The sequence below is a fragment of the Mixophyes fleayi genome, chromosome 1, assembly GCF_038048845.1.
Source record: "Mixophyes fleayi isolate aMixFle1 chromosome 1, aMixFle1.hap1, whole genome shotgun sequence".
Classification (NCBI taxonomy): domain Eukaryota; kingdom Metazoa; phylum Chordata; class Amphibia; order Anura; family Limnodynastidae; genus Mixophyes; species Mixophyes fleayi.
This window is the reverse complement of record NC_134402.1, coordinates 431594275-431622044: the sequence shown is the minus strand read 5'-3', so window position 1 is coordinate 431622044 and position 27770 is coordinate 431594275. Positions and strand designations below refer to the sequence as shown.

The window sequence follows — 27770 nt, the reverse complement described above, 5'->3', positions numbered from 1 at the left end:
GGTAAGGATGAAATAGATTGTTTATGACCGCCCTTAATTTGGCCTATATTATTAGGCACGTCGCTGTATTGTTAGGACCACTAGCAATGCCTCTTTACTAAAATAGTGTAACTATATCACAGACAAATCAGGTCTATTTTCACCTAGCCGAAATGGGTATTTTGAGGGCAAACATTCTTCTGTGTTTGAAGTTGGTAAAGATTACAGGGCTGTATTAATAATAAAACCAACTCGTTTTTGAGATCATACAAGCCTGCTTTTTTTTTTTTTTTATAAACAGTAAACACTTTCTAAATCAGAAACATGTCTCTCAGTTTCCCAATACCATATGTGATCTAGATGTAAAAGGTAAGCATGCTAAGAATGCATGGAAGAAAATGTTTTGACTGTAATTGTTGGAATAATAAATTTGACGTGTTAACACCATCAGTGCCGACACTGAAATATAATTTAATAATAATCTTAAGAGGCGTGAAAATAAACACTTTATAGTAGGCAGATGCTTTAGAGCGATGTAGATTTTTGTCTTAAATGTGCGGAACTCAGCATAAATCTTGGTAGTTAAATATCTAGTTTTTCATAGATAAGCAGTTTAATAGCTACTATCGGCACTTGAGAAGAATCATCTGGTGGTTAAGCGCAGTAACCGTAACAGAGAGGATCTGCTTCAAATCCCAGCATCAGCAACAGTATTTTTGTACTGTAAGCTTGAATTGGCAACATAGTTATGTCTGAGAAAGTCTCAATAAACTGCAGCATAAAATTGTATGTGTTTTTTTGTATATAGTAAATAGAAACTGACCTCAAAGTTGCATTCATACTTACTCTACTGTTAGGAGAACTAAGTGGGTCACCTTTAGCACCAATATTTGGTGGGTGCCTAAAATACGGAGTGATATCTTGTCACTCATTTAGCTTCTGGCACTGAGCTTCGATCGCTTTAGAATATAAATTAAACACATCCCCTTTCTCATTGGCTGGCAATGGGTGAGATGGGGTTAATGTGAGCCAGGCGCGGGCTGGCAGATTTCAGCCCGGGGGGCGCACAGGCGGCCGCATCACGTGTCACTGTGCGCTGATTCGGCAAAAACAGAAGAAAATGTATCCAGGGGGCGGCCGGCCGGCCTACCGCCCGGCCCTTTCAGCGGTAAGACTGAGCGGCCCGCCCCTGATGTGAGCACACCCTCCGTCTACCCTGTGTTGGAACGCTGCGCCTCTGTTAGTGATAGGCTTATTGTGCGGTGCCGAGCCACACCACCAGCCTGTCACTGAGACATAGTGATGTTGCTGGCTGTTGCTCCTCCTCTGACAGTGCTGATTTACATACCCCTCCTCCATCCCCCACTTGCTCCACACAAGGGGCCTGATGCTCAGTTAGGAGCAAATAAAAAAACAGGAGCAAATTTGCACCTTGGCAAAACCATGTTGCATTGGAGGGGGAGGTAACTTTAAAATATGGGGACAGATTATAGTTGGGGTAGGGCATGTCCTAGATCAACTTTAAATTTTAATGTAAAAATAAAGCTATCCGGTATTTGTGTGCTACATGAAAAAGCAGCCAGTGTTTTCCTTACATATAAAAAAAAAAATATTAATTTGCACCCCTTGCATTGTAGCATGGTTTGTCCAGGAACAAATTTGCTTCTCTTTTTGCTTTGCTCCTAATGCAGGATCTGGCCCAACATAAGCAAGGGGCACACGCCTAGAGAGACCAGTACCCTTCTTCCACCAGCCCTAGGTGAAGGTAACCTCTTTGGGCTAAAGAATATTCAGCCGTTTAGCTCACAAGGAATGTGTGAGAGAGAACCTGAGGAACCAGTGGCCCCGCTGAGGCCGGGGATAGCACGTACCACATGCCTCAGCCATATTACTGGGTGTTGTAGACTGAAACACAACATAAACCTGCTCATTACATGGCTTTGTTTCCACCTCATTTGTTAAGTCTGTTCCAAAAACTATATCACACAGCGCTGGAATAGAACGAGTTCCCACCTTCTCTGAAACACCAAGACAGGGACGTGTATAGGTGGAATTACTCCGATTCATAGGAGGAATAAATCGGTTTAAGAGTATTCTGTGTAACAACGACTGATAGACCAGAGAACCTGCAGTGTCTGTTCCTTGACACCTTCACCAAATCACTTTGTTTCCCTATGTCACAGACACCGAAAACTAGATCGGAACTCTAAATTGTCTTCTATGACTGTTTCAGGACATTTGGTGCTCAAAAAGGTCTCTTGGACAGAACAAGTGTAATTCTACATCATTATTCTGTTTACAAACCCATGAAGACACAAATTAACAAAAAAACAGTTCATGATATAAATATTAATAAGAGAAATATCAATATCAAAGTGTACCAGGGGGCCGACCAGGGGAGATGTAAGTGGAAGCAAATTAAGTCTGGCCCACAGACAGAACTCTTGCTGACTGATGCATGAGCAAAGTTACACGACCTCTGTTCAAACTGCCCATTAAAATAATTTTGGGGCAAACTAAGTAGCGATAGCTCTTCAATTGTGGCCAATATTGCAGCCAATATCGTAGTTTGTGTATCCTGCATTAAATTTGCTCTGAAATGTATAGCTGTGATATGTTATCTCTTTAAATACATTCATTCACTCACTTCCAACCCTTGGTAGTCTGTTGAATTCAAATTCTAAACATTTGACTAATGATCGCACCGTAATACTTTTAGCAAAACAGTGTAAGTCTGGGTAAATATATCTCTATATATACACACACACACACACACACACACACACACACACACACACACACACACACACACACACACACACACACACTAGGACCACGGAAGCTCAGTCATTGGTTATTGGTTGGGGGAAGGGCAGAATGAGTGTGCACCTGCTAACAGACATACAAGCCAACACTGCTCAGTCCTGTGCACTATTTAAAGTATATGAGGATCACAAAATATTACATTGCTATCTTGTGAATCTCATGGGTTCTATAATCCAGTTGATCCAAAAATAACTAATTATAAACATTTGCACAGAAATCAATGGGATGTTTTTTTGTGGCTGCAAAGGGCCCATCTAGTTGTGGGGCACCTCTGAAAATGTTATGCGTACAATAATGGCAGAACTACGGGCCCCCCAGGGTCCAGAAATGAAGGCGGCCCGACGCTGGTCTACTCTCCCAAGGTTCATGCTGGCCTACATGCACACATCTACAAAGAAGCCCGGCCCTGTAAGCCAACTCTTACTGTGGGACAGTGTCAATGAGCTGCCCCAGACATAGGTCATTTAAGGAAATAAGTGAATTTTAAATTGCCACAATAAAAGGATCTTGCTGATAAATAGACCCCTGAGCCTCACTGTAGGAGATCTGGATAGAGATCTGCAAATTGATCGTTACACCCCCATTAATGCTGGTTACCTATGAAAATGTACATATCATCTATGATAAGAAGAATCTTAATGTATTATTTATAGTAAGGGGGTTTAAGCTCCAATTTATGTGCACCAGACCATTATGGTACTATAGGAGCCTGCATGGACAAGGTTTTCCAGAATCCTAGTGTTCCCGGCTGGTTGTTGGGACAGAGATTTATAGTAAATTATTATTATTTTATTTAGGAATGTAAAATTCCTTATTAGAACAACATTAATAAAGATGTAGCGCTCACTTTAAAATCTGCTGATCATACTGATGTATTCAAATAAATGATGTAAATATCCAGAATATAATAAAACAAATGACTATAATGAGGGTCCTGGTTAGAGTATTTAATGACATGTTACTATTACTCTATTATTATTCACAGGAAATACACCCAAACTACTTGACTTTAAAAGTGAGGCTACAATTTGACATTAATATATATCAGAGGCTGTATATTAATAAACAATATACATAAAATAACTGGAGTTTTAACGTTATATGTCCACCATGCTGCCTGGTGGCTCTGTATCAGGGTGCTATGTTAGAATGAGATGATTCTCTATGCAGCAGGGACTGAATTTCTGAAAATAAAAACCGGCAACATTAGTCAAAGTCGATTGTTTGATACGTGCACATGGGGAAAGGCCAATGACATCACAGCAAGACTGTTGACCTGTACAGATCCGAAATGGACTTTGCTCTAAAGATGGGGTTGGAGCTAAGCCCTATTGGCCCACTCTCCAGGAACATCTGGGAGAATCTCCAAAGAGTAGGGCACACTTCCGGAACCTGCCCAATCTTCTGATGAACTAGACGGGGTCGTGATGACGTGGTTTTCTGTGAAACCAGCTACTGTGACCCACCCCCTGCTGTGCGATGCTGGGAATAGTGGCATTGCATAATGGGGGGTGGGCTTGTGATGGCATGAACCATAATGTAACCCCCACACGTGTCCATTGGCAAAGGTTGTCCCAATGACACTGACAATTCAGCACAACAACCCTCTTTATATAATGCCTTCTCAACAGTGGATGATGAGAAGTGGCTCAGGTCTATGCCCCCACAGAGGCAGCGCAAACTCAAGATGTACCACGTCAGCCTCTCCATCCTCTTACATCTGCTTTCCAGTTATACATGAAAGAAAAAAGCAAGTGTTTTTTATCTGATGCAATTCTGAGTTCACGTGTTTGCACAATATGCTTTTTGTGCAAACACGTGAACATATCTCTCCCTCTCTCTCGTTACCTGATGTGTCACATGCTCTAAGTATGCAATAAAATTCTCTAACACATGTCCTGCATTACATTGACACATTCCGTTCCCTGTCATGCAGTGCCCCTGGCTCTCACTTGTGTGCATATAGAATGGGGAATATTCTGGTGTTGGGGGTATGACTGTTTTGCAAAAACTGAGCCAGTCCCCCTCAAATAATGTTGTTGTTACTACAGGAAAAATGAGCATAGCCTGATGAATGAGGGGTGAACTCCCTGTTCTATTACCCTATGGTCAGCTGTGGGAAGAGTTAATCCCAGAATCTGGACAAATCTCACTTCTGTTTTGGACAAAACCTGCTTATAACCCTTTTGGTGGCACTGTCCCAATTTTCAGACCCAGAAAGGTGTGTGGTCTTGCCATAATGTGGGTGGAGATCAGGTGGAGCAGGGCATGAACAGAAATGTGGTGTTGCTAATTACTCCTCCCCATTTTGCTTTTTACAATGCTTGGTGACCATGGATTCCATATTGTACTTGGTGGTTTCTAAAAATCAGAACAGTGCTATGAAAATCAGGACTGTTGGCCGATACAAATATCCTGTAATCCAGAGGAGCTCAGACCCAGTCCTTAATAGCTACCAACACGTAATGCTTTCAGGATCTCTGTCCATATAAACAGGTGGGATAATTACGGACCTAAAAAAATAGATTAACATGATTAAAGAAAGCCTCAAAACATGAACTGTTGGTTGCTCTGGAGGATTGAGTTTAAGAACTTCTGCAGTAGTCCAAACACAAACGTCTATAATATCCATTCATACTCCAACTACCTCTTAATGGGGTCCAAGAATGGAGTATTTATTTCAGCAACAGGACTGGGAGTTCAGTGCTTATTTTTTGTACTCGCAGTGAATACAATATTAGATTTGTACGGTTTGCTTTTTGATATCACTAAGAGGTTGCGAAGTTCATCCAACATACAACAATATCTATTAGACCTCAGCTCAGTGGGAGCACTAACTGTAGGGAATGAAACATCTGGCCAGCAGCTGCACTTCTCCGCAGATGTTTAAAGGTCAGCATCAGTGTAATAAACCCAAGCCACCGTTACTACTGTGTGTACTACCAATCTGCCACTAGGGAGCGCGTTTTACCATCTGGGATTAGAACAGTCGCCCCGCCTACTCTTATACATATCAAAATCCATTCAGATTATAATACTATCAATGAATATTGCGGCCTCAATTAACTAAGAACCCTGAATGAGGCAAAATAGCTGCCTTCACAGCGTGCAGGAGACAGGTGCACCTCAATGTCCATGAAATGCGTTGTACGCCTTCTTTGACTGTATATACACTGATCATATCATCACCTACCACAAAGGTGCCGCAGCTATTACTGTATACTGTATTCATTGTATCTTAGAGAGCTGACAAATAAATGCAATTAGAGAGTTTGTCTCTGGTTCCAGGGCCCCTAAGGGTATAGATCCCAAATTAGTGTCATGAGTGATTTAGATTCAGGGTATAAAAATGGGGGCTATCATGACTAGGGTGCCCGAAGATGAGGGAGCCTGGAAATGTTGGGTCACCTCACTCCTAGGCCCCTGCTCTGCACCGATAGCCAGGGCCCGGGAGGTGAGAATGGCATTGGTGGGCTTCACACCCTACACATACTAGAGGTGATCAAGCTATTCACGTGAGTTCTAAATTCACAAACTCAAATGTTTGAACAGTTAAGAGACGCTAAAATACCTAAAATGTTGCCTTTTCTGCTTGTTCGACTATAAATGGCAGCATTTTATAGTCTTTCTAACTTTTTTTTATTAGTTTAAGTGTGAGGTGCGCATGGAAAAACTTTGTAAATACTATGTAATGTAGTCATTTTACCTATAGCAACCTTGGACACGGACCTGTCCACCTTGTTTGAATTCAGCTCCAATTGTTTTAGCCTCTCTAGAGTCCGAGAATTTTTCGCAGAACCGTTTTGAAACAATTTCGAGCATCTACACCACGTACTCTGTTAGGCACCATATAAATAAACACATACATACATGGCTATAATTACACACTTGTACACAGAAGCAGGCAATGCATCTGTACCAAGGGAGCATCAAAGAGCTCTTATATATTACTGAACATGCCAGAGGCTAATCCAGGGCAACACTGAGCTCTGCTATTTGTGCGGAGTTAAGGAATATGACATGAAAGGTTCCGAGGTCAAAACCTTTTCTTAGTGACTGATAAAAGGCTTTTTCTCTAGTTCTTTCTCTGATTCTTAGCGTGAAAACAAGACACAGGTTTCTCCTTCCTATAGCTCTAGTACATCTGAAACCAACACTAACAGTATCACCTGGCCACATAGTCAAAAGAAATATTAAATAACCAGGTCTCTGTCTTCTCCGTCCTTATTGAAAATCCACTTTAGCAAGCACAAAAGGATTGAGGCACTAGGAAATATCCTTTAAAGCACAAATCCAAAGCAAATGAGGAGGACACGCACTTCCGTATTATCAACCAATCAGATTCTTGCTTTCGTTGCCTTGCACCAGGTTAATGCAAGTATTTGATTGGTTACTTCACATCATATTAAAGGAACCAAATGATTGGTAGGCAACTAAGGGGTATATTTACTAAACTGCGAGTCGGAAAAAGTGAAGATGTTGCCTAAAGCAACCAATCAGATTCTAGTTATCATTTATTTAGTATGTGCTACAACTGAGAGCTAGAATCTGATTGGTTGCTATAGGCAACATCTCCACTTTTTTCAAACCCCCAAGTTAGTAAATAAGACTTTGTAACGCAAATGATCAGAAAATTCTGTTTACCATACACTTGAGAGCAATGTAGATCAATAAAGATCTATATGTCTGACCAAAATGAGAAAAAGGAGGGGAATTTAAGTCTTTGGTACTACTTCCCCTTATGCCAATGTCTAGGTGCAGTTTTTTGTCCCAAACATTTTAAAATAATTCTGTGGGTCCCTAATAAATAATAAAACTGCAAATAAAATAAAAATTTAAAATAAAGTTTTAAAATGAAGGACAGAGAATTGTGGAAAATTTTACTTTTAATGAACCACTAACATTTTATTACATCAGTAATCTGGAATTGAAAGTTATAAGATTAGTCTAAGTGAGACTTCAACAACTGCGCCCAACAATTGGACATTGCTCTTCATATCCAAAACTAGATAAAAAGCACAGAAACTACAACATAGAAAACTAGTAAAAAGGTAGATGCACTCTATATATACTATATATATACTTACAAAACTTGTGTACATCTTGCTGCCCTTGTCGGGCAGTGGGACGCTCAGGATCTGATTCATACATCTCCAAAGCTGTGTCCTCGTCCTCCAACAACGGTTCTTGACTAGATCTCTTCTTACCGGCTACCCAGTTGGATGGTAATGGGGTGTTGGACACAGAGCTGAAGAGCAAAATGCAGACAGCCAGGATAGCCCATAACTTCATCTTAGAAAGACTTCCAAGAAAGGGACCTTCCAGGGGACAAGAAAAGTAGAACCCGTTAATCCATGCACGATATATAGGCAGAAAACATGTATTTTATTTCATTATTTTGCCTTTATTTTCCTACAAACATCTGCTATAGAGACATAAATTCAGCGGGCGGGGAATGGGGTGTGAAAACCGGGCACCAGTTTGCAGATATGCTCAGATCACTCAAAATCAGGTCATATGGGCAGCACGGTGGCTTTGTGGTTAGCACTTCTGCGTTACAGCACTTGGGTCATGAGTTCAATTCCTGACCATGGCCTGTGTGGAGTTTGTATGTTCTCCCTGTGATTGCGTGGGTTTACTCCGGGTGCTCCGGTTTCCTCCCACACTCCAAAAACATACTGGTAGGTTAATTGACTGCTATGAAAATTGACCCTAGTCTCTCTGTATGTATGTTAGGGAATTTAGACTGTATGCTCCAATGGGGCAGGGACTGATGTGAGCGAGTTCTCTGTACAGTGCTGCGGAATCAGTGGCGCTATATAAATAAATGATGATGATGCTATATAGTACACTCATAATTACTCTTTTTTTCCTATGCACATCAAGCTGTATGTATTTAAATTTACTACAGCCAATCTTTTAAATGCTGGCCCATCGCCCCGGGGCTTGTTAGAGGAATTGGAAGCATACGCACACGTCTTCTGACCCATTTATCAATATGCCCAATGACCCTGGTCTGGACGAGATTGCTGGCATTGCAGTGATTCTGGCAAATTGCCGGATATTGCCTCTCATGACGCAGCATGTGGGGTCATCAAACGTCTGAATCTCCTGGCAGATAATAGCCTGCACTCAGCTGCAGAGCACATGTGAATGTACGTACATAACTGGGAAGGAGATTAGTAGCTGTTATATAGGTTTAGCAGTCTTAGCATCCCCTGTAAGGTTAGACACACTGTCTATTGACCCAAGAATAAATGTGCATCTGGACTCTCACACAGTAGAGTACCGAGAATAACATATTTATATTCACGTGGGAAGAAGAGTTGTGGTTCTTGATCTCTTGAAGGGATTCTTTGTGAAACTGCTGGACTATCGCAGTGAAGGACCCCACAGTACAATTATCTGCGTCCCTCTTACAGACTCCAGGCCTAAGGGTGTGAGGGGCACCAAGGTGCTGGTTTGATCCCATGTTATTATGTAGCGGGGGGTGGCCACTTTGTATGGGCAGGACAGTCCCATTAGTAACGTGAGGTGAGAATATTCTCTCCGATGGCGAAATTCTTTGGCATAGGCTAACCATACCTGGAACCCCCCCTCCAAGCCTGGGGCACTGTATAATTGAGGTGGTTAGCCCCTGGCCCCGCTTCACACGACTTTGCTTGAAAAGGGGAGAGGTGCATGCACCTAACAGTAGTGCACGCAGCATTGCCCATGTATATTATGGGGATAGGACGAGTTGAAGAGCAGCCAAGCACTGTCTATTATAGCCACGCCTCCATGCATGCTTGTCACGCCCACTGGTGGCGCGGTGTGGAAACCCCCCTCTACAAACCTGCGTTTGCCCCTGTTTGGGGGGCAGAGATGAGGTCCTCCACCAGGCCTCTCCCCACCCCTCTCAGTGACAGCTGTGCAGTAACTGATTGCAGAAAGAGTGCAGGGTAGCAACAGCCTCCTGCAATCACTGTACTGCAGCAACAGACAGCGTGAGGGGAGTATGGGCAGGAGCAGAAGAGGAACTTAGACCCACCTCCCCCATCTCCCTCGGTATTGTGCACCTTGTTTCTGATCTATAGATCAGTATGGATAAAGTCTTTCATTGACTCCCAAGAGTGTCTGTTTTTCTTTTTTTTGCAAATGTCCATTAGTAGGTTAATAAAACAACAATAAATCAAGTATAATGTTCACAAACATGATGCAATGCGCTTTCTTTTACCCTTTATGTTGTTATGTGTTTTCCAGCTTTATGGCGCATGCAGCTGTGTTTTTATGATGCTTTACATCCATATGTTTGTAAACTGTTCTCAAAAATATTCTCATTACACATTTGGCTGCAAAACTGTACAATTTTGCCATGGTGGAATCTGCCCTCAAGTGTTCACTGTCCGACCTCTAGCAGAACGAGCTTATTGTCGTTACCCCTCTACTCATAGACTGAACTGTTTCAGACAGAATGTTACAAATATTAAACACGAGCGGTCTACAGCCATGACGGGCGACCCAATGCACCTCAGGGGCCACAAGGGTCATCTGACCTTTAAATGGGCCACATGTTACCCTTAATCTCAGTTATAAGTTAAAACAATACGTGTATTCAAAGAAATAGACACCTATGTGTAATAACATATGGAGAGGCTTTTTATACAAGTGTTACAGTCTATAACAAACACATCTGACAATACAGCAGGAAGGAGATAGGGGCCGCAGGTTTAGGCTCGTAGGGCCACATATGGCCCTGGGGCCACCTGTTACAATCACTGATCTATAGTCCTCTCTCTGTGTAACATTCCGTACACTTTGAGTTACTTAAATAAAAATCTACATATATAGAACAATTTAGATCACATAAAGTAAAGAACTGAACACCAATGTGTAACACATGGAATAGGTAGAATTTATTGCACGATATAAGTATTACAACCTTTCAGAAATGTCCTTCAGTGCACACATCTCCCACACAAGCTTCTGGGGCTACTTATAATCCTGCACTTGGATTTGTCACCCACACAAAGACTTTGGGTGGCTTCGCGCACTGACTACAACAATAACATTTTGGGTTACTGAGCTACAATACATGATGAACGGTCTTCACAGCAAGGAAAAGGATTAAAGCAACCGTTCAACAACTCATTATATGAAAAGATATTTTGTTCATAAAATTCCCATATTGTGTAGCTGGTAAAGGGGGCCCTCATCCGTTTGTCTCTGCAGAGCCCCTTTCGCCGTGACCCGCACACAATCTAATCCCCTCAGTCGTACAGGTATCTGTACCATTGTATACCATTGGATTGCCTTAGGAGCAGCTCGTGTTGTTCCTGTACGGTGTTGGGAAACTCTAGAAAAAGTTTGTGCACAGTTCACAAAGTGATCGCATGTCCACAAGAATGCAGTAAAAGTAAAGTTTACACTACGAAAATACTCTGTGTGGGAAACACTAGAGCCAAGTGTATGCAAAGCAAAAATAGATGTTCGCTCCTGCCACTTTAACCCTTTATTTCTCTGCTATCTGTGACATGAGATACAAATTAGCCCCTTGCAGTGCATTTGCCCCAATATAGAGGAAACTTCCCTGTATTGCTTTGTTAGAAGACACTGGGTTATATTTACTAAACTGTGGGTTTCAAAAGTGGAGATGTTGCCTATAGCAATCAATCAGATCCTATTTATCATTTATTTAGTACTTTCTACAAAATGACAGCTAGAATCTGATTGGTTGCTATAGGCAACATCTCCACTTTTTTTTTAAACCTGCAGATTAGTAAATATACCCCACTGTCTCTTTTCTGGGTTAAAATCCCACAGTCCCTGATTCTTCCTAAGTTTCCCCTCTCTTGGGTCTAATACATCTCTATAGATAAAGATCTTATAGGCCTATGCCATCTAAAATGCAATTTCTACCTAACTCCCCCCCCCCCCCCCCCCCAGGTAGCAGAACTTTGGGAGTTTCTCGTCAGTGAAGCCACAATTTGGCAGAACTCACTCCCACAATCTCTGCAAAGTCTCAGTGTTCCCTGTAGGCTAAAAAAAACAATTTTTTTAGGTGATGGTATTTATTTGGATACCGTAAGAGTTTGATGGGCGCCTACATGTATGACAGCACCCCCCCCTGTAACTTATCCTGAATTATTTCTTTGTGGTGGTGGCAGCTGTGATTATTGTGTTTTAGGATTGTTTGCTGAGCTGTATGCGTGTCTATTAATGCAGGAAAGAAAAAAAAGTGTTTCTTTTTATAACGAATCTTAAGTGTCCCTCTGTGGCCATCTGAACCGTCGGGGGGGATATGCACAGGTTTCACGTCTCACAGTTTCACCCATCTTCCATCCTGTTGGCATTACAGACACTTATACAGAATGCTTCGGCTTGCGGTTTGTAAGCGGAGACGTTGAGTTAATCTAAGCAGTGCATGTCACAGATAGAGACATTAAACAGTGCTTGCAGGAGTGTTTAAACAAGTTATATACCTTTCCAACACATGAGGAATGACCTCAATATTCATTTTGCTGCTACTTTTTTTTAAACACACGGTTAGGAAAATACATCGGACTTCAAGCATAATAGTCCGGGAGAGCACAAGTGCACACAAAGGGCCATTGTAGATGGCCATAGGGTACTTCACCCACCAACACAACATAATCCACCGATTATATAAATCCTCATTTATTCAAAACAGAGAGAATAAAACAAATACTAAATTGCACGATCTGTACGACCAGTGGCAACAGATGGGCCATATAACAAAATTTAGGTAAGGGCCTGGCAATGCCGTTCTTGTCTCAATAGAGCAGAGAAGGGCCCTCTTATACCTCTGTCTGTATTACCCAGTATTGTTTTATTACTGTGTTTGTTACCAATTGTAAAGAGCTACAGAATTGCTGGCGCTATATAAATAAATGTTGATGATGATGATATTCAAGGCAGCCATTTTGTGGGCCGGACAAATATTCCTAAGAATGCAGCCAATCAATTCCATGGGAACTAGTGACATCACTGACAGGGGAGGGCTGGCAAATTTTAGCCCAGGTGGAAAGACTTGACATAGCAGTCAATTTTAAAGGAAAAAAATGCAGGTGGCCCAGTGACCCAGCCCAAGGTAGCCCACTATGGGACCAGCCAGGGGGGGCAGAAACCCCCATGCCCCCCAGCCCAGCCTGCCCCTGAACACTAAGGTATGAAGCAGTTGTCAGCTCTGAAACAACATGGCTGCCAAGTTGTTTTCGTTTAACCATAACACCAATGATCCCCAGTCATGATCCTCAGTATCTCAGGCCTTGCGGCACCAGAATAGATACAGAAACAACACATGGCTGGAGTCTGAGACACAGGTGAAGATTATGGGGCCCAAGCATGGTAGATGCCAAGGGTCGGTGCCCAGGTTCCCAAACTCCCGGCACCGGGGCCCACAGCTCACTAGTTCCACCTCTGAACAAATACATACAGGTTTTATATCTTCTCTACACATCGATCGGCTCCTATTTCCCCTAAGTATTTACAAATAACCATTACCAAGTCCTTTACTCAGAGCAGAACACTACCATCGGACAATGAACTGGAGATAGGAGAGCTGACAATGGTGTATTAGGCGAGATGGGCCCCTGTACCATGTACAGACATCTCTGATTCCAGTGAGCTGTCACCTAAACTACAACCGGGTTATGTACAAGAACATGACATAAAAAAACATTTATTTTTAAGAATAAGGTAAGAAGAACATCTGCTGAAACCTACATGTGCAGTACATTTGGTGGAGCCATAATACATGCATATAACAATGGGATGGAATTTTTTCAAGATAACTAACAGAAAGTGGAATAACTAGATATAAGCCAGGGACTCCCCAAGCCTGAAACGCTTACATTACATCAAGCAGATCACCGAAGCCATTAATCCTAATTAATTACCATTTCCCAAGAAAAATGTAGGTTCTTAGCTCATATTTTGGTCTATTAATGACAAAGCTGTCATCTAGTGTATAAGTGTAAATGAATAACTCCCTCCGCCATCCTGCACACCATAAAGTCACATATATGGATCAGTTCCAGCCACCTCAATGCTTACAGAAAATCAAGGAACTATGTTTCCTTAGGACCTTACACCAAATCGGAGAGACAGAGGCCTAATATCTGGATTTGGATATAATAAATAAAAAGCAGAGAGAGAGAGAGAGAAAGAGATTCAAAAGAAATTATTTAAAAAATGATACAAAAAGCTTAATACTGGTGACACACGATATAATCTGATATTTACATCTGATGATTTCTTTTATCAACGTGTATGATTGACAATGTATGCAAAACGATCAGCTGTAGATGTTCAAATTTAGAGATAATCCTAAGAACCGAATTGGAGCCAATTGGCTATTTTAAATCTGCAATTAAAGTCCTACAACTGTTTTACATTAGGCATGCACTGAAAGAGCTATGAAAATTGAAACGGGAGTAAAGAACTCTTGAGTTTCTTACTTCAAATCCAACTGAAAGGATCAGATTAGCAATGATTGGCTAGAAACACGCGTATTTCACATGTATATTGAGTACAATAGTTTTTTTCAGAAAAAAATAAATAAAAAGATTGGTTTCATATTTGATCATAACCTGGTAAAATTAGACTGTTCCTTCCAAAGACATACAGTTGCATAGTTTGTAATTAACGTCTGAGTATACAGAAGAATGTTATAAAAGAGTTGCTCTAAAATAAGTAAATAGGTTTGGTTGACAGAAGAGTCGCCCTGATTTGGGACATCAGTTTGTACCAAGCTGAAGTCACTCTGATCTCAAGCTCGTTTTATTTCCATAACGGAGTCTGTTTATACAATGCAGAAAAAAATGGGCGGGGATGACTATGGGTCAGGGCGGGAACGGGGTGGGTATATTTTCTGTTTTGAAATACAATACTTTAATGAAATCCACTTACTTTGCTTCATTGACAACACACTTGTCCTTTGTGGGTTCTAGGTTGAAATTAAGAACTTAGAACATTTATTCCTTTGGCTGCCTATGAGATCACAGCCAAGAGACTGAAACGCGTTGTGCAGGGAAGTTACATGATGTGATAAGACTGAACAAAACAGAGCAGAACCATATGATCAACACAGCTGTTCGCTATGTAGAACAATCTTCTACCGCCATCCTCTAGTCCCTATTTTAGTGAGGGTGCCTCAGATGGCTCTCGAGTAATGGTAAAGGACTATGCCTCCATAACTAATAGTTTTTATCACTTTGTGGATATCATTGCACTGAAGTTGGCAAGACTTGAAGTGAGTTTTACAATCTATACGGTGCCATTTAATTCCAGATATTTTTTAACTGTGCCAAGTTTATATTCAGCAGAACACTACAAAGAGTATGTAGGAGACTAACACATAGAAATTAAATTATTAGAAGAAAGGATGACCCTGAATGTTCTATGCTCACATGGGTAAGACTTCAGGTTCCAGGACAACTAAATATCATAAACTGATTCAGTTTACGGATATTCAGTATTGCTGGAAACTTTAAGATTTATTATAATTTATTAATAGTTATTTATATAGCACCTGCGTATTACGAAGAGCTAAACAGAGAATGTTTAATCATTGACATCACTCCCTGTCCCAGTGGAGCTTACAATCTATATTCCCTACCAACCACACACTTGGGTTAATTTTGTCAGGAGCCAGTTAACCTATCAATATGTTTTTGCTGTGTAGGAGGAAACCGGAGCACCCGGAGGAAACCCACAAAAACGTGGGGAGAACATATAAACTCCACACAGACAGGGTCCTGGTCGGAATTAAAACCATGCTGTGAGGCTGCAATGCTAACCACTGTGTCACCTTGTTACAGATATTGTCCTGATTTTTTATGGAAAAACAATCACCCAACTGAACATGAATCATAGAGATCTGTATTTTCTATATAGGGCACTAAATACTGTGGTAACAAAATACTTTTATTTTGATAAATAATTGCAGGCAGATCATTGGATTAAACATAATTGTTTTGGCTATTTTCATATTCTACAATTGTGCATATATATTAATGCACCAGCACAGTAGCAACATACGGCACACTTGATGGTGTGAAAAAACAAATGACTGCAATGAGTAGCATGGTGGCACAGTGGTCAGCATTGTGCTGGGGTGGATTCTGACAAGCATGCTCTATTTTGCTGTTTAAGTTCGCATGGGCAACAACACAACACACACTAGTCTATTGGATATAAAGTTGACCCCCGTTTGTGTGCCTATGGTAATGAAACTAGATTGTAAGCTTCACTGGGGCAGGAACTGATGTGCATGAATAAAATTATTTGATTGTACAGCTCTGCAGAATATGTTGGTGAAATATAAAGGATATTATTGCCTTGCAGCCATGCTGGGGTTTTAGTTCCACAGCATCTGGAGAAGTAAATGTTACCTTCCTATCCCGCAGGAGGAAAAATTTCCAATCGCTGGTATTGTAGCTGAATCATTTATTTCAGCATAACTTTTTTTGCAGGACATTGATGTTACCGTCTACATTGACTGATCAGTGTAATTCCACAATCTGAACACTAGAGGCCGTGAGAGAACACGGCTACATGGTTACACACGAAATGCAAGAAGCATTTTTATTAGTCTCAGTCCTGCTCGCAGTCATATGTGATGAATATAAGCTGAATATGTTGTCACGCTTATTCAGACAGACTGACATTCAGTAGCGCTATCGAATTCTATGAAGACATTTATATTAAAACAATATGAGGAATTTCACAAGTCTAAATTTTGTTGACTTTTGTTGCATTACACTATTTCCAAGCCTTGAACTAGTCCATTCCAATATTACTTCTGGCTGGAACGTAGTTAGCCAACACGGCGAGATCCTACAGAGTAAAGAGGACAGGAATATTGGCACTGATTTAAAATATAGTTTATTGTAAATAAACGTAAAAATGACACTTTCTTTCTCATGCTCCATTGGTTTCTATGTATAGGTGCACAATACAAAGGTAGAAGCCTCAAAGATTAACCCAACCTGTCATGTGTTGATTCAAGTGGAGAATGTGCTTTTGTTAAATCGAGCATATGGTTGTCATTGTAGAGACCAGTACTGCAGAAAGCTATGGATGTATACCAACAACAGACCACACATAGACAACAATTTCATCCACTTGGGACGTCATGTGGAGAAGCCTGAGGCATGAGCAGCCCAGTACAATCCTGATTACATCTAGACAGGGGCACCTCTAGAAGTCACATACTATTTGGTATATACATACAGCCTCAACGGGGGAGATCACACAATACATTAAGCTTAAGCAGCCTGTTGCTCTCCAGCTGTTCTAGAACTAGAGATCTCAGTGTGAATGCTGCGACTTTTAGTTCCATAATCTCTACAAAGCCGCTGGTTGCCCAGCTCTAGCCCTGTAGTGTGAGCCTGCAAGGTCATGTACAGAAGCGAGAATGAATCGCTTACTGGCACTTTATATCCACGCAGGATTTGCTCCCACGGTATTACTATATGATCATTTTTTTGTTTGTTTTCTTTACATATTTACAACTTTATTCTTGTTTTTAGTTGCATGTTTTAATGTTATGATGCAGCACCCTCATCGCATTATTTATGCAACAAAACTGCTCCATATTTAGCATCAATGTAGATATTGTTTCACAAAAACTACGCAGCAAATACATAAACGAAACAACAAAACAAAAACAAATACTAGATTCAAGTATATGCCAGAATGCATCCTAAAAATACTAAAACGATATATGTAATGCGATTTTGAAACCGTTTGCTGTCAAAGTTGTTTAACGTGTTTGTGTTCTTGTTACATTGTTGCATGTTAGTGTTCTTGCTACACTGTTGCATGTTAGTGTTCTTGCTACACTGTTGCATGTTAGTGTTCTTGTCACATTGTTGAATCTAAGGGGTTTGTTGCATGTTAGTGTTCTTGTTACAGTGTTGCATGTTAATGTTCTTGCTACACTGTTGCATTTTAGTGTTCTTGTCACATTGTTGAATGTAAGTGGTTTGTTGCATGTTAGTGTTCTTGTTACATTGTTGCATGTTAGTGTACTTGTTACATTGTTGCATCTAAGTGGTCTTATGACGGCTGTGTTTTTGCTACATTGTTGCATCTAAGTGTTCTTGCTACACGGTTGCATGTTAATGTTCTTGCTACACGGTTGCATGTTAATGTTCTTGCTACATTGTTGCATGTTAATGGTCTTGCTACATTGTTGCATGTTAATGTTCTTGTTACATTGTTGCATGTTAGAGAATCGCCAGATGCAGCATTGAACTCGCGCTGGAAGGTTACACACCTCGGACAAGACACCTACCGTTTTTGTGGCCTCTCCAGCCCTAAGATGGACATGAATCCGAACCCTTAAAAATAAATGAGCTGCTGGGAGTCCAGGTGTCCTAACAACTTGTCTTAGGAGTGTTCTGCCTGGGGAGGGGGTGTGGGGAAGGGGGGACGGGGACGAAGATGTGACTACAGGGGTGGGCAGGTGGGCTCTGATCTTCAGCCTGGAGAAAGCCCCCTGGCAAATGAATCAGCTGCTCTGTCCTCCTTCCCCTCCAATGATCAGTCGGAGAAAAAACAGCAGCAATTCTGCATAGTGTAGATCTGGATGCTAAAACCCTTCTGAGGAATCCTAGAAACACAGACCATCAACAACTGCGGAGAGTCAAATGAAGACATCGGGGCTCCTGAAACAGCAGCTGGTCCAGGGAGATCACAGGGAGGCAAAACAGCTGAGAGGTAAAAAAACAAGGCTGGACACTGAGGATAGATCACAAGGGCTGGAGACTTATTAGCTGGTGCAAAGCAAGACTTTCTCCTGAAACGGATCTGGACACATAGCAAGATAAGATCCAAGTGGAATGTGTAGAGTAAGACAGATTACTTCAGCAATCCAAACTCCTTATAACGTGAGAACAGGCTCTTTAATCCTCTGCTCTGGTCCTGCCTGTGTTGGAAACACTAGCTGCGCTTGATAGTAAAACCCAATGCACACATAGGCTGGAGGGCAGATGTGGAACAGACCACATGAAAGGGAATATTTGCCAAGTGAAGAAGCTGTGGGGATGGATTTATAGGTTCCCTGTGTGTGACGTGCTGTAGGGGGGTCTCCTCTGATTGGATCTCACACTTCAACACTCTTTAGAGTTTCTACATATATGTTTGGTGAAGTCATTTTTTACTCTGGATGAAGGGACGTGGTTGCAAGGATGATATCCCCTCACTGACCTCAAAGCATTTAATTCTTCAGGTCATAGTAACTCTGACTTTATTTCCTTGCTTTCTAAGTAAAATGAATTCATGCCACATAGTCATTTCGAACACCAGGGTTAATTTTGTGAAGCTTGAATGTGTATGACCCAGGTTAGTATTTGACACTAATTTACAGAGAGTGCTGCTCTTTATTTTAGTGACAAGTCCTAATGCTTCCTGTACCAATAATAAAATAAATATTTGCCTTACAGCAACAACACCACAATGCAAATCAGTATGTTTGTACAGATGAAATACCTGCTGTAGATATGAGGGTGTACCCAATCTAATGCACACTACTAAATACACCACTTACTGCAATTATCCAATGCTTTCCTGACACTGCTGTATGTACTTGTGGCTTGTGTAGTACATTCACATTCTGAAATAAATTATGTGCAATAAAAATATTTTTTTTAAATGAAATAATATTAAAATATCACAAACTCGTTTGGGCAGATCAGTCAGAAGTTTTCATTTCACTATGCTATTATATTTTATATTTGTAAACTAATTTCTTCACTACTGTATAATTTGTTGGTGGGTTATTATAAAGAATAATTATAAACTTTTAATATATTTATGTATGTATTTTTACCTGGCTTCTGCTTGCTCTGTTATATTATGGAAATCTTAATTCAAATAAAAATGAGCAGATGGATGGTACTAAATAAATGTACAGTATATCACGGCTCTGTAACATATAAATCTGCCACTCACTACCGGGCTTCAAGGAAAGTAGAAGAGTGATTGACAGCTGTTCATCTCCAGAGTTTCTGAGGATTTCTGTGATATCCACAAGATTCCATCACTGATAGAGTTAGTGGAGCACCTGCTAGTGGCATGTTGAAATATTAAAATAAGTCTTTACAAATGGAGAAGTGACTTTTGGAAAATCCCATTTCAATGGGAGCTCTGTGAACCCCTCCCCCCCCTCCCACTGTTTGTTTTTTAGAACATGACACAGGTGACTGCTCAGGGGCCAGCTGGCAGATTTTAGCCCGGGGGTCAAGACTCGGCTCAGCAGCATTTTAAGGGAATAAAAATCCGGGTAGACCGGTGCCCCAGCCAAAGGTAACCCACTAAGGGACCAGATGCCCTCTTTCTTCCCAGCCCAGCAACCTTTTACTGCTGTCACAGAACATCCACCTGTAGTTACATCTGTAATCAGCCTGTTGTTGTCTGTCTGTGTAAGACAGGCCGTTCTGATCAGCAGAACCATCCTCACCTATGTCTTATCCCTTTGGAGCGGCTCATTTTTTCCAGGAATCCAAGCACCTTTCTTTTTAAAGGTCATGTCCTGTATTACTAACACTGGTGATCCCGCAGGTATATCAGCCATGGACATTCTCTCTGCATTGGAAAGGCTGCAATCGGCTGATAAGTTCTTTAGGCCTCACAGGACAGGGCAGTGACCGTCTCCTGGATGAGATTTATGTAGTGTTGTGGGACCTCATTGGGCCATAGCTTGGAGTTTTAGGAGGAGATGGTGGTGGAGAGCAGAAGAACACTGACATCGGGGGGAAAGGATGATCATGATCATGATAAGTGGAAGGTGGGGGGGATATGATCTTAGATCTTGTCTTCTCATCTCTCTCCAGATTGTGGTCTACAAGATCCTTCCCAAGGCACTAGCCAACTGGCTAAAGGCTGTCACTAGGCAGATCATTCACTCGAGCCATACCCAAAGCATACCAATGGATTAAAGGCAGCATTGTCCTAAACTGGGGCACATGGTTCATTACATAAGGAATTGCTGCATGTGCGTAGACCTGGTCGGCCTTGATCATGAGAAGGTGTTTGATCTTGTCTCATATTAATTTATGGACAGGGCAAAGGTTTGTGCTGGGAAAATTAAAGTTCCTGGATAGTTACAGGACAGTGCTGGATTCTGACCCCTCTCTGGTTCTTTCTGGGTCAGGCAACGCTACTCTACTTCAACGGTTATTTCTGTTTGTTGTATAGAGCTTTACAATGTGTGCATCAGACTGAGCCCAGAGATTAGATGGATCACAGTACCGGGAACAAACAGATTGTCTGCTGTAAGTGTGGTAAATGGACAACGTCACTGCACAGACCATTGCTTGGTGACAGCGCAGCGCTCACCTAGACCTGTGAAGGCTTCTTGTGAGCTTTGTGGGCAAAAGACAGTCAGGGGTGATGCTCTTTGGGCAGTGGCATTTATCACGCACCGCACCCTTCCCCTTCGTCATCAGATCAGACTTATCCCAGGAATCTGTGCAATATCCTAGAAGATGATGCAGCCGGAAGTACTGGGAATGGAGACTAGCTAAGGTCATTCGGAGGATTGTCTTGTAAAGCCTCCGTGGGCTTAGGATGATACTAAACCAATGTTGCTGCGCAAAGAGATTTGTCCTATTCTGCAGTACGTGGCCAAACTTGGCCTCTCCTGGCCACAGTCTGCAGAACCATGGGAAGGGCTGTGCTTTACTTCATTTGGGGCTCCAAAATGGATAGGATAAAATAGGTATTAATATACAAAAGCACTTGTCGCTGACGGATACAATGGCTGTGTAGGAAACCCCATATCTTGCTTCTTCCTTCTCCATCACTGAAAAGGGCTTTGCTGGGATATGTGGGGAGGGTCCTTCCCTTACAACAAGGATATTCCTTGGTTTTACCTGGATGTCAGGTGGCTAAGTGGTTAGCACTTCTGCCTTACAGCACGGGGGGAGTTTGTATGCTCTCCTCGTGTTTGCGTGGGTTTCCTCTGGGTGCTCAGGTTTCCTCCCACACTTCAAAAACATACTGGTAGGTTAATTGGCTGCTATCAAATTGACCCTAGTCTGTCTGTCTGTGTCTGTCTCTCTGTGTGTGTGTGTGTGTGTGTATGTTAAGGACTTTAGACTGTAAGCTCCAATAGGGCAGGGACTGATGTGAGTGAGTTCTCTGTACACTACTGCGGAATTAGTGGCGCTATATAAATAAATGGTAATAATATCATGAAGGGTGCACCCACTTAAGTCTGACTCTAGATATTCTTTATAATCCAAAAGTTGATCAGGACGAAACTGTTTGGAAAAATAATTTTTTTCCAAAATACTTAGCAACAGGCAAGGTGTGATATGGGTGCCTACCCAGGGGTCCCTTCCTCTCAGAACTTTTTATGCCCGTCAGAAACTTACATATATAGGTGTTGCCTGTACTTTAAAGGACTGTTTCTTGGCCTACATACAGAAAGAGCTATCGAAGAGGATGACGCTTTATGAACTGTGTTAAGGCCGCATTATGGCTTGTCAGGACTCGTCTACAGTCCTGGGCTCCCCTTCTGTTCTTCCCCATCACAGAACCTGAACTAGCTTTGTTGAAAATGTTGCTCTCAGTGATATCTGAATAGTTTAGTGAGTATCGTGTAGGGTGTTACATCATATGCTATATGTCATGTATTGTGCTACAATGTATGTATGACTTTATACCGTGGTGTATTGTGTCTCAGCTGTCTTATGTCATATGCATGTTTTTTATATATTTTATGTAACATAAAATCTATGTCTCAAACAAAACAATTGTAGATCTATTGGTACCCATGGGATTAAAGGTAATCATGCAACGTCTCTATGTTTTATGCAAAGGGTGCTTGCTGGAAAGCCCAAAGTGCTGTGACCCACTGGTTGGGTGTGCTCACAGAGGAATGGTCAGTGGAACACTGTGGCTTATTTTTTTAAAATGCTATAATTTCTGGATTGTGAGCAATGGAACGGCTCTTAAGCCCAGGGGAGGGGGGAGGGGGGACACATTCGTTTCCCATTCCTACTGACCTGTTTGGAGGCTTCTCCGGATGACAGGAAGGGGGTGAGGATCTGATAAAGAGGGCTTTCCTCTTTAGAGGAGGGTCTGAAGACTACGGGGTAAATGTATCAAGCTGAGAGTTTTTTTCCGACGGGTTTGAAAAGTGGAGATGTTGCCTATAGCAACCAATCAGATTCTAGCTGTCATTTTGTAGAATGTACTAAATAAATGATAGCTTTGAGCACTTTTTGAATTTCTTTTTAATCACTAATGTGACAGAGATTCGAAACACAGTTTTCAAAAGAAAAAACTGATCACACCGATGATTTGTGTCACATGTGCAGGTCTTGATCTAAATAATCCTGGTGGGTGGAGCCTTGAATCACAGGTTTCCAATGTAAATTACATTTTGAGTCCCATCTCCTATTGGATAGGCTTATTTGAAACTTATTCCCCAAGAACATTGTCTGAAAGTCTCCCTATTACAACTCATTGGTCTGTTGGATAATTTGAGGCTGGTTTTAAATGGATTTCCTAGTCTTAATTGCCTTTTTTTTGTTTTAATAGCGGAAGGTTAGTGTATGTAAATAGTATCTGGTTACATGTCTATATTTATTGTACTGTATGTGCTATGTCCGTATGACCTGGTAATGAGGTCTGTGTATAGTATATACAGAATAACCACATCAATCCTTCTTTAAATTAAACCATGGCATCTAGTTTTCATGTTAAAATACAAGTTTATAAATAATCTCTTACACAGTGTTATACAATAATATACTATGCAGCCAGCATTGCTGATTAAATGTGTCTGTACTTGAAGAGGAGAAAAATAAATAAATAAAAATAATATTACACTTACATACAAAAGCGCACAGAGTTTGCCTTGATCTGAAGTGAACATGTTGCAAATTATAATACATACTGGGCTGGTTACTATGAATTAAAGGTGCCTGGAATCTCTCCAAGTCTAGAAATATTCTCCACAAGGTGGTAAAAACCCCCAAATATTTCCACCAGGTGGCGATGCAGAGCCCATCTTTTGAAACCGTATGTTTTTTGTACTATATATTTGTAGGCTGCACTGGGATAGGATTAGTTTATATCCTCTCTGTGTTTATATTATATATATATATATATATATATATATATATATATATATATATATATGATATGCACATTAAAAGTGATGTGGATTTCTCAAAGAGTGAAGGTGGAATAACATAAAAAAATATTGCATGGACAGAGTTTCCTTATGGTGACAATAAATTCTGTTTTGAAATTATTCATGGATTTAAGAAAGAGAAACAAGCAGGTCAGACAGTACTCCGATAACTGTGCATATTAATAAGTAGTAATATATGACACGTGTTATCCTGAGACCAGTCCACGTCCCCAGTAATAGTTACATTAAAGAATGATAGCAGCATGAAAGCATCAGACTCAAGGGGGTAGATATATCAAACCTTCTAAAAGGAAAAGTGGAGGTGTTGCCCATATAAACCAATCATCTATTAGCTATAATTTTCTACTATGTATTACATACATGGTAGCTACAATCTGATTGGTTAGTATGGGCAACAACTCCATGTTTCCTTCTTAAAAGGTTTGATATATCTACCCCAATATGTTTATTCCCCCATTTATGAATGAGTGGTTTTTAGTATAAGCTGGTCGGTAAAACATACTTATATGCATCATCAGTTATTTATATAGAGACACTAATTCTGCAGTGCTGTACAGAAAACTCACTCACATCAGTCCCTGCCCCTTTGGAGCTTAAAATCTAAATTCCCTAACATACACAGAGAGAGAGAGAGACTAGGGTCAATTTTTGTGATTGCAGCCAATTAACCTACTAGTATGTTTTTGGAGTGTGGGAGGAAACCAGAGCACCCAGAGGAAACCCACGCAAACACACAGATAAGGCCATGGTCGGGAATCAAACTCATGACCCCTGTGCTGTGAGGCAGAAGTGCTAACCACTAGCCCACTGTGCTGCTCTATGAGAGCTAAGCTGCCACACTAGTTGCCCAATTTAGAACTTTTCAGCCCAGCTGGCCTACTCTATATCTACTGTGGGGCCAATAGTGATACTTTTTCCAAAACCAGATGTGATTGGGATCAATAGAATTCTGGAGAATCTGATCAGCTGATGATCACATTGACGTGTGTGTGACCATCCACCAGCTATCTGACAGCAGGGCCTGGAGCTCCCTGTGACCAGTTCATTAAGGTCCCTAATTTATCTGCGTGAGTGTGTGTGGGCAGCAATCACTGGAGGAAAACAAAGAGGAGCTGCAGATCTCTAGAGAGGTCATTAATGAAGTCACCTGCAAAGTATTCATACAAAGACTGAGGCTGTCACTCCGTAAATCTGTACGGTACAAGTTTACAGGTTGATGCATTCAATTTAGTTAAAAAATATCCCCCTTTAATGTATCTATTTCTCATTTATTTGAAAGGTGTTTTTTTAAAGCTATTTATGTTATTATGTTACTTATATTGTCAGATTCCAGCACTCAGCATGACTGTACCAGGCTCTGCTGAGGCCCCTGATTCCGCCACAGTGTGTCACTATATAATTCATAAGGAGTACATCTAGTACTACATAATACCTTTCTTAGTAAGACTCACTGTGTTCCCAGCATCCAAGGCTGACCACAATCATTCCAGGCACTGGAAACCTCACAGGTCTGCATTATATCTCTGTGCCGCTATAATATTCTGTGTATGTCAGCGCTGTGCACTACATTTATTAGTAATACTTATATTATTCTCCACTTTCAGAGCTGACTGCAATCCATGCACAATGATGTCTGTGTCATTATAATGTGCTACATATGACTCACATTTTCACCTTTGATCATTGTTAGTGAATATATGTGACTACACTACATAGTATTGCATAACATCTTTATGAGTGATACCTTATTGTCAGAGTCAGCAGCGCAGAACGCAATTGCTCCAACTGCTACAAGAACTGCCAGCCCCCTAGAGGCCAATTGACAGAATGACAGTCTCCCGCCTCTACTGATAAAACAAAGCTATTATGTATGTGTGAATGGAGTTAGGAAACACTTTGGAGAGCTTTGTAGACTAAAATTCTTGTGTTTAAGATTGCTGGAATAAATTACATTTATCTAGAAATGACCATATGCAATATTTTCTGTCTCTGTTATTGCTTCTATATAGCACCGTATGTGTACATAATATTGTGATTATATAATAATGTCTGCACAAAATGCTGCTTGTGTTCAATATCACCTGGATATTATGCCACCTTCATCATCATCATCAGCTATTTATATAGCGCTACTAATTCCGCAGCGCTGTACAGAGAACTCACTCACATCAGTCCCTGCTCCATAGGAGCTTACATTCCAAATTCCCTAACATACCCACACACAGACAGACACAGACAGAGACTAGGGTCAATTTGATAGCAGCCAATTAACCTACCAGTATGTTTTTGGAATGTGGGAGGAAACCGGAGCACCCGGAGAAAACCCACGAAACCACAGGGAAAACATACAAACTCCACACAGATAAGGCCAGAATATTACTTGCTATAGAATTACCTGGGTGTATGTTGCTTTATAATAATGCATGTCTGTATATTTATAAAGTGCATGTAATATATAAGATAGTTTGTGAATATATAAGCAATGCTCAATAGTACCTGATCAGAACTGTTATCTGTGTATTATGTCAAATGTGTATACAAATTACCTGTGTTTAATATTACTTGGATATTATATTAAACACATAGGGAAACTGGCTGTAACGGTTTCACCTCTGAAGCTGCTGGGTGCTTTCTTGATTGTGCCTATGTTATAAGAGGGGTTGTAGGATGTTAAAGGATTTTATGTGTTTGCATATTACATTTCTTGTTAGTTACTTTCATGCTAGAAGAAAGGTTATATCTACTGCATTATGTGAAGCTTAATAGCAAACATGTTTTTCCCTTTGAAAACATTTGTTTACAAAGTGTTATTGCACTTAGAAGCTGGGTGTGTGTATGTGCAAGTACGCCTGCCGTAAAAACCATACTTGCCAACTCTCCATGAATGTCAGGGAGACTCCCTGAAATAGGGCTGATCTCCCTCACTCCCTGAAGAGTCTGGCATTCTCCCTGATGCTGAGCCAGTACAAGACATGGTTGGCTTCGCCATCTGTGGCATGATGACACAGTTCAGAAATTGTGTCCTATGTCCATGTATTGATGCCTATGGAGGTGGCCATTTTCATGGAGACCAAGATTTAATCAAAGACTGACAGGTAAGACAACATGACTTCAGTAATGGAGACAGAAATGTAAAAGACACTTCAGTCTCTAGAGATTCATTAGCTCCCTTTCTTTAACGCATAGTTGCCTACTCTCCCGGAATGTCCAGGAGACTCCCACATTTCTGGGAGACCTCCCAGGCTCCCTGGAGAGCAGGGCAACCTTCCAGTTCTCGCCCCCGCAATAGATAAGTGGCAGGGGCGGGGCTTAATGATGCAAATATCGCATCATCTTAGCCCCGTCCTCTGCTGTAATTGCCCAAAATTGTGACAATCGTTTAGGGGACAGGGCTGAAATTGATGCGACTTGTCAAGCCCCGCCCCCACACACCCACCTTACCCGACATCTCCCTGAAGCCAACGGGGAAAAGTTGGCAAGTATGCTTAAAACTGGCACAGAGATGAATCCGAATCAACATTTTGGCTGAAACACAGTCTATTTCCGTGAGCATTTTGGAGTTTTAGATTACGCCCAAGTTGTGTTTAGGTCCTGTGTGTGTATAGAGAGGGGTTTCCTATGCAAATTCCTGTTTTATACAGGACCTGACTCCAGATCCACTTATGTCATTGGTTCTCTGTATGACATAGAGCCTTGCACACTATGAGGTCCATGCAGCAATGGAAATATGAAGGAAGTAGTGGAGTATTCTCTTCCCTCCATCTTTGTCTTCAGGCAGCTGCTTTGGTTG

At 41.2% G+C, this 27770-nt stretch overlaps 1 protein-coding gene across 1 annotated transcript in view; it reads right to left on the bottom strand.

Moving 5' to 3' along the window:
- GDNF (glial cell derived neurotrophic factor) overlaps positions 1 to 18820 on the bottom strand; it is a 35486-nt gene extending 16666 nt beyond the window's left edge. The window contains exons 1-2 of the mRNA XM_075184227.1: positions 18107 to 18820; positions 7893 to 8123 (exon numbers count right to left, since the gene is read on the bottom strand). Of these exons, the coding sequence (XP_075040328.1) occupies positions 7893 to 8097 (205 nt within the window). The 5' untranslated portion in view covers positions 8098 to 8123; positions 18107 to 18820. The remainder of the gene's footprint in view (positions 1 to 7892; positions 8124 to 18106) is intronic.
- Positions 18821 to 27770: the final 8950 nt, after the last annotated feature.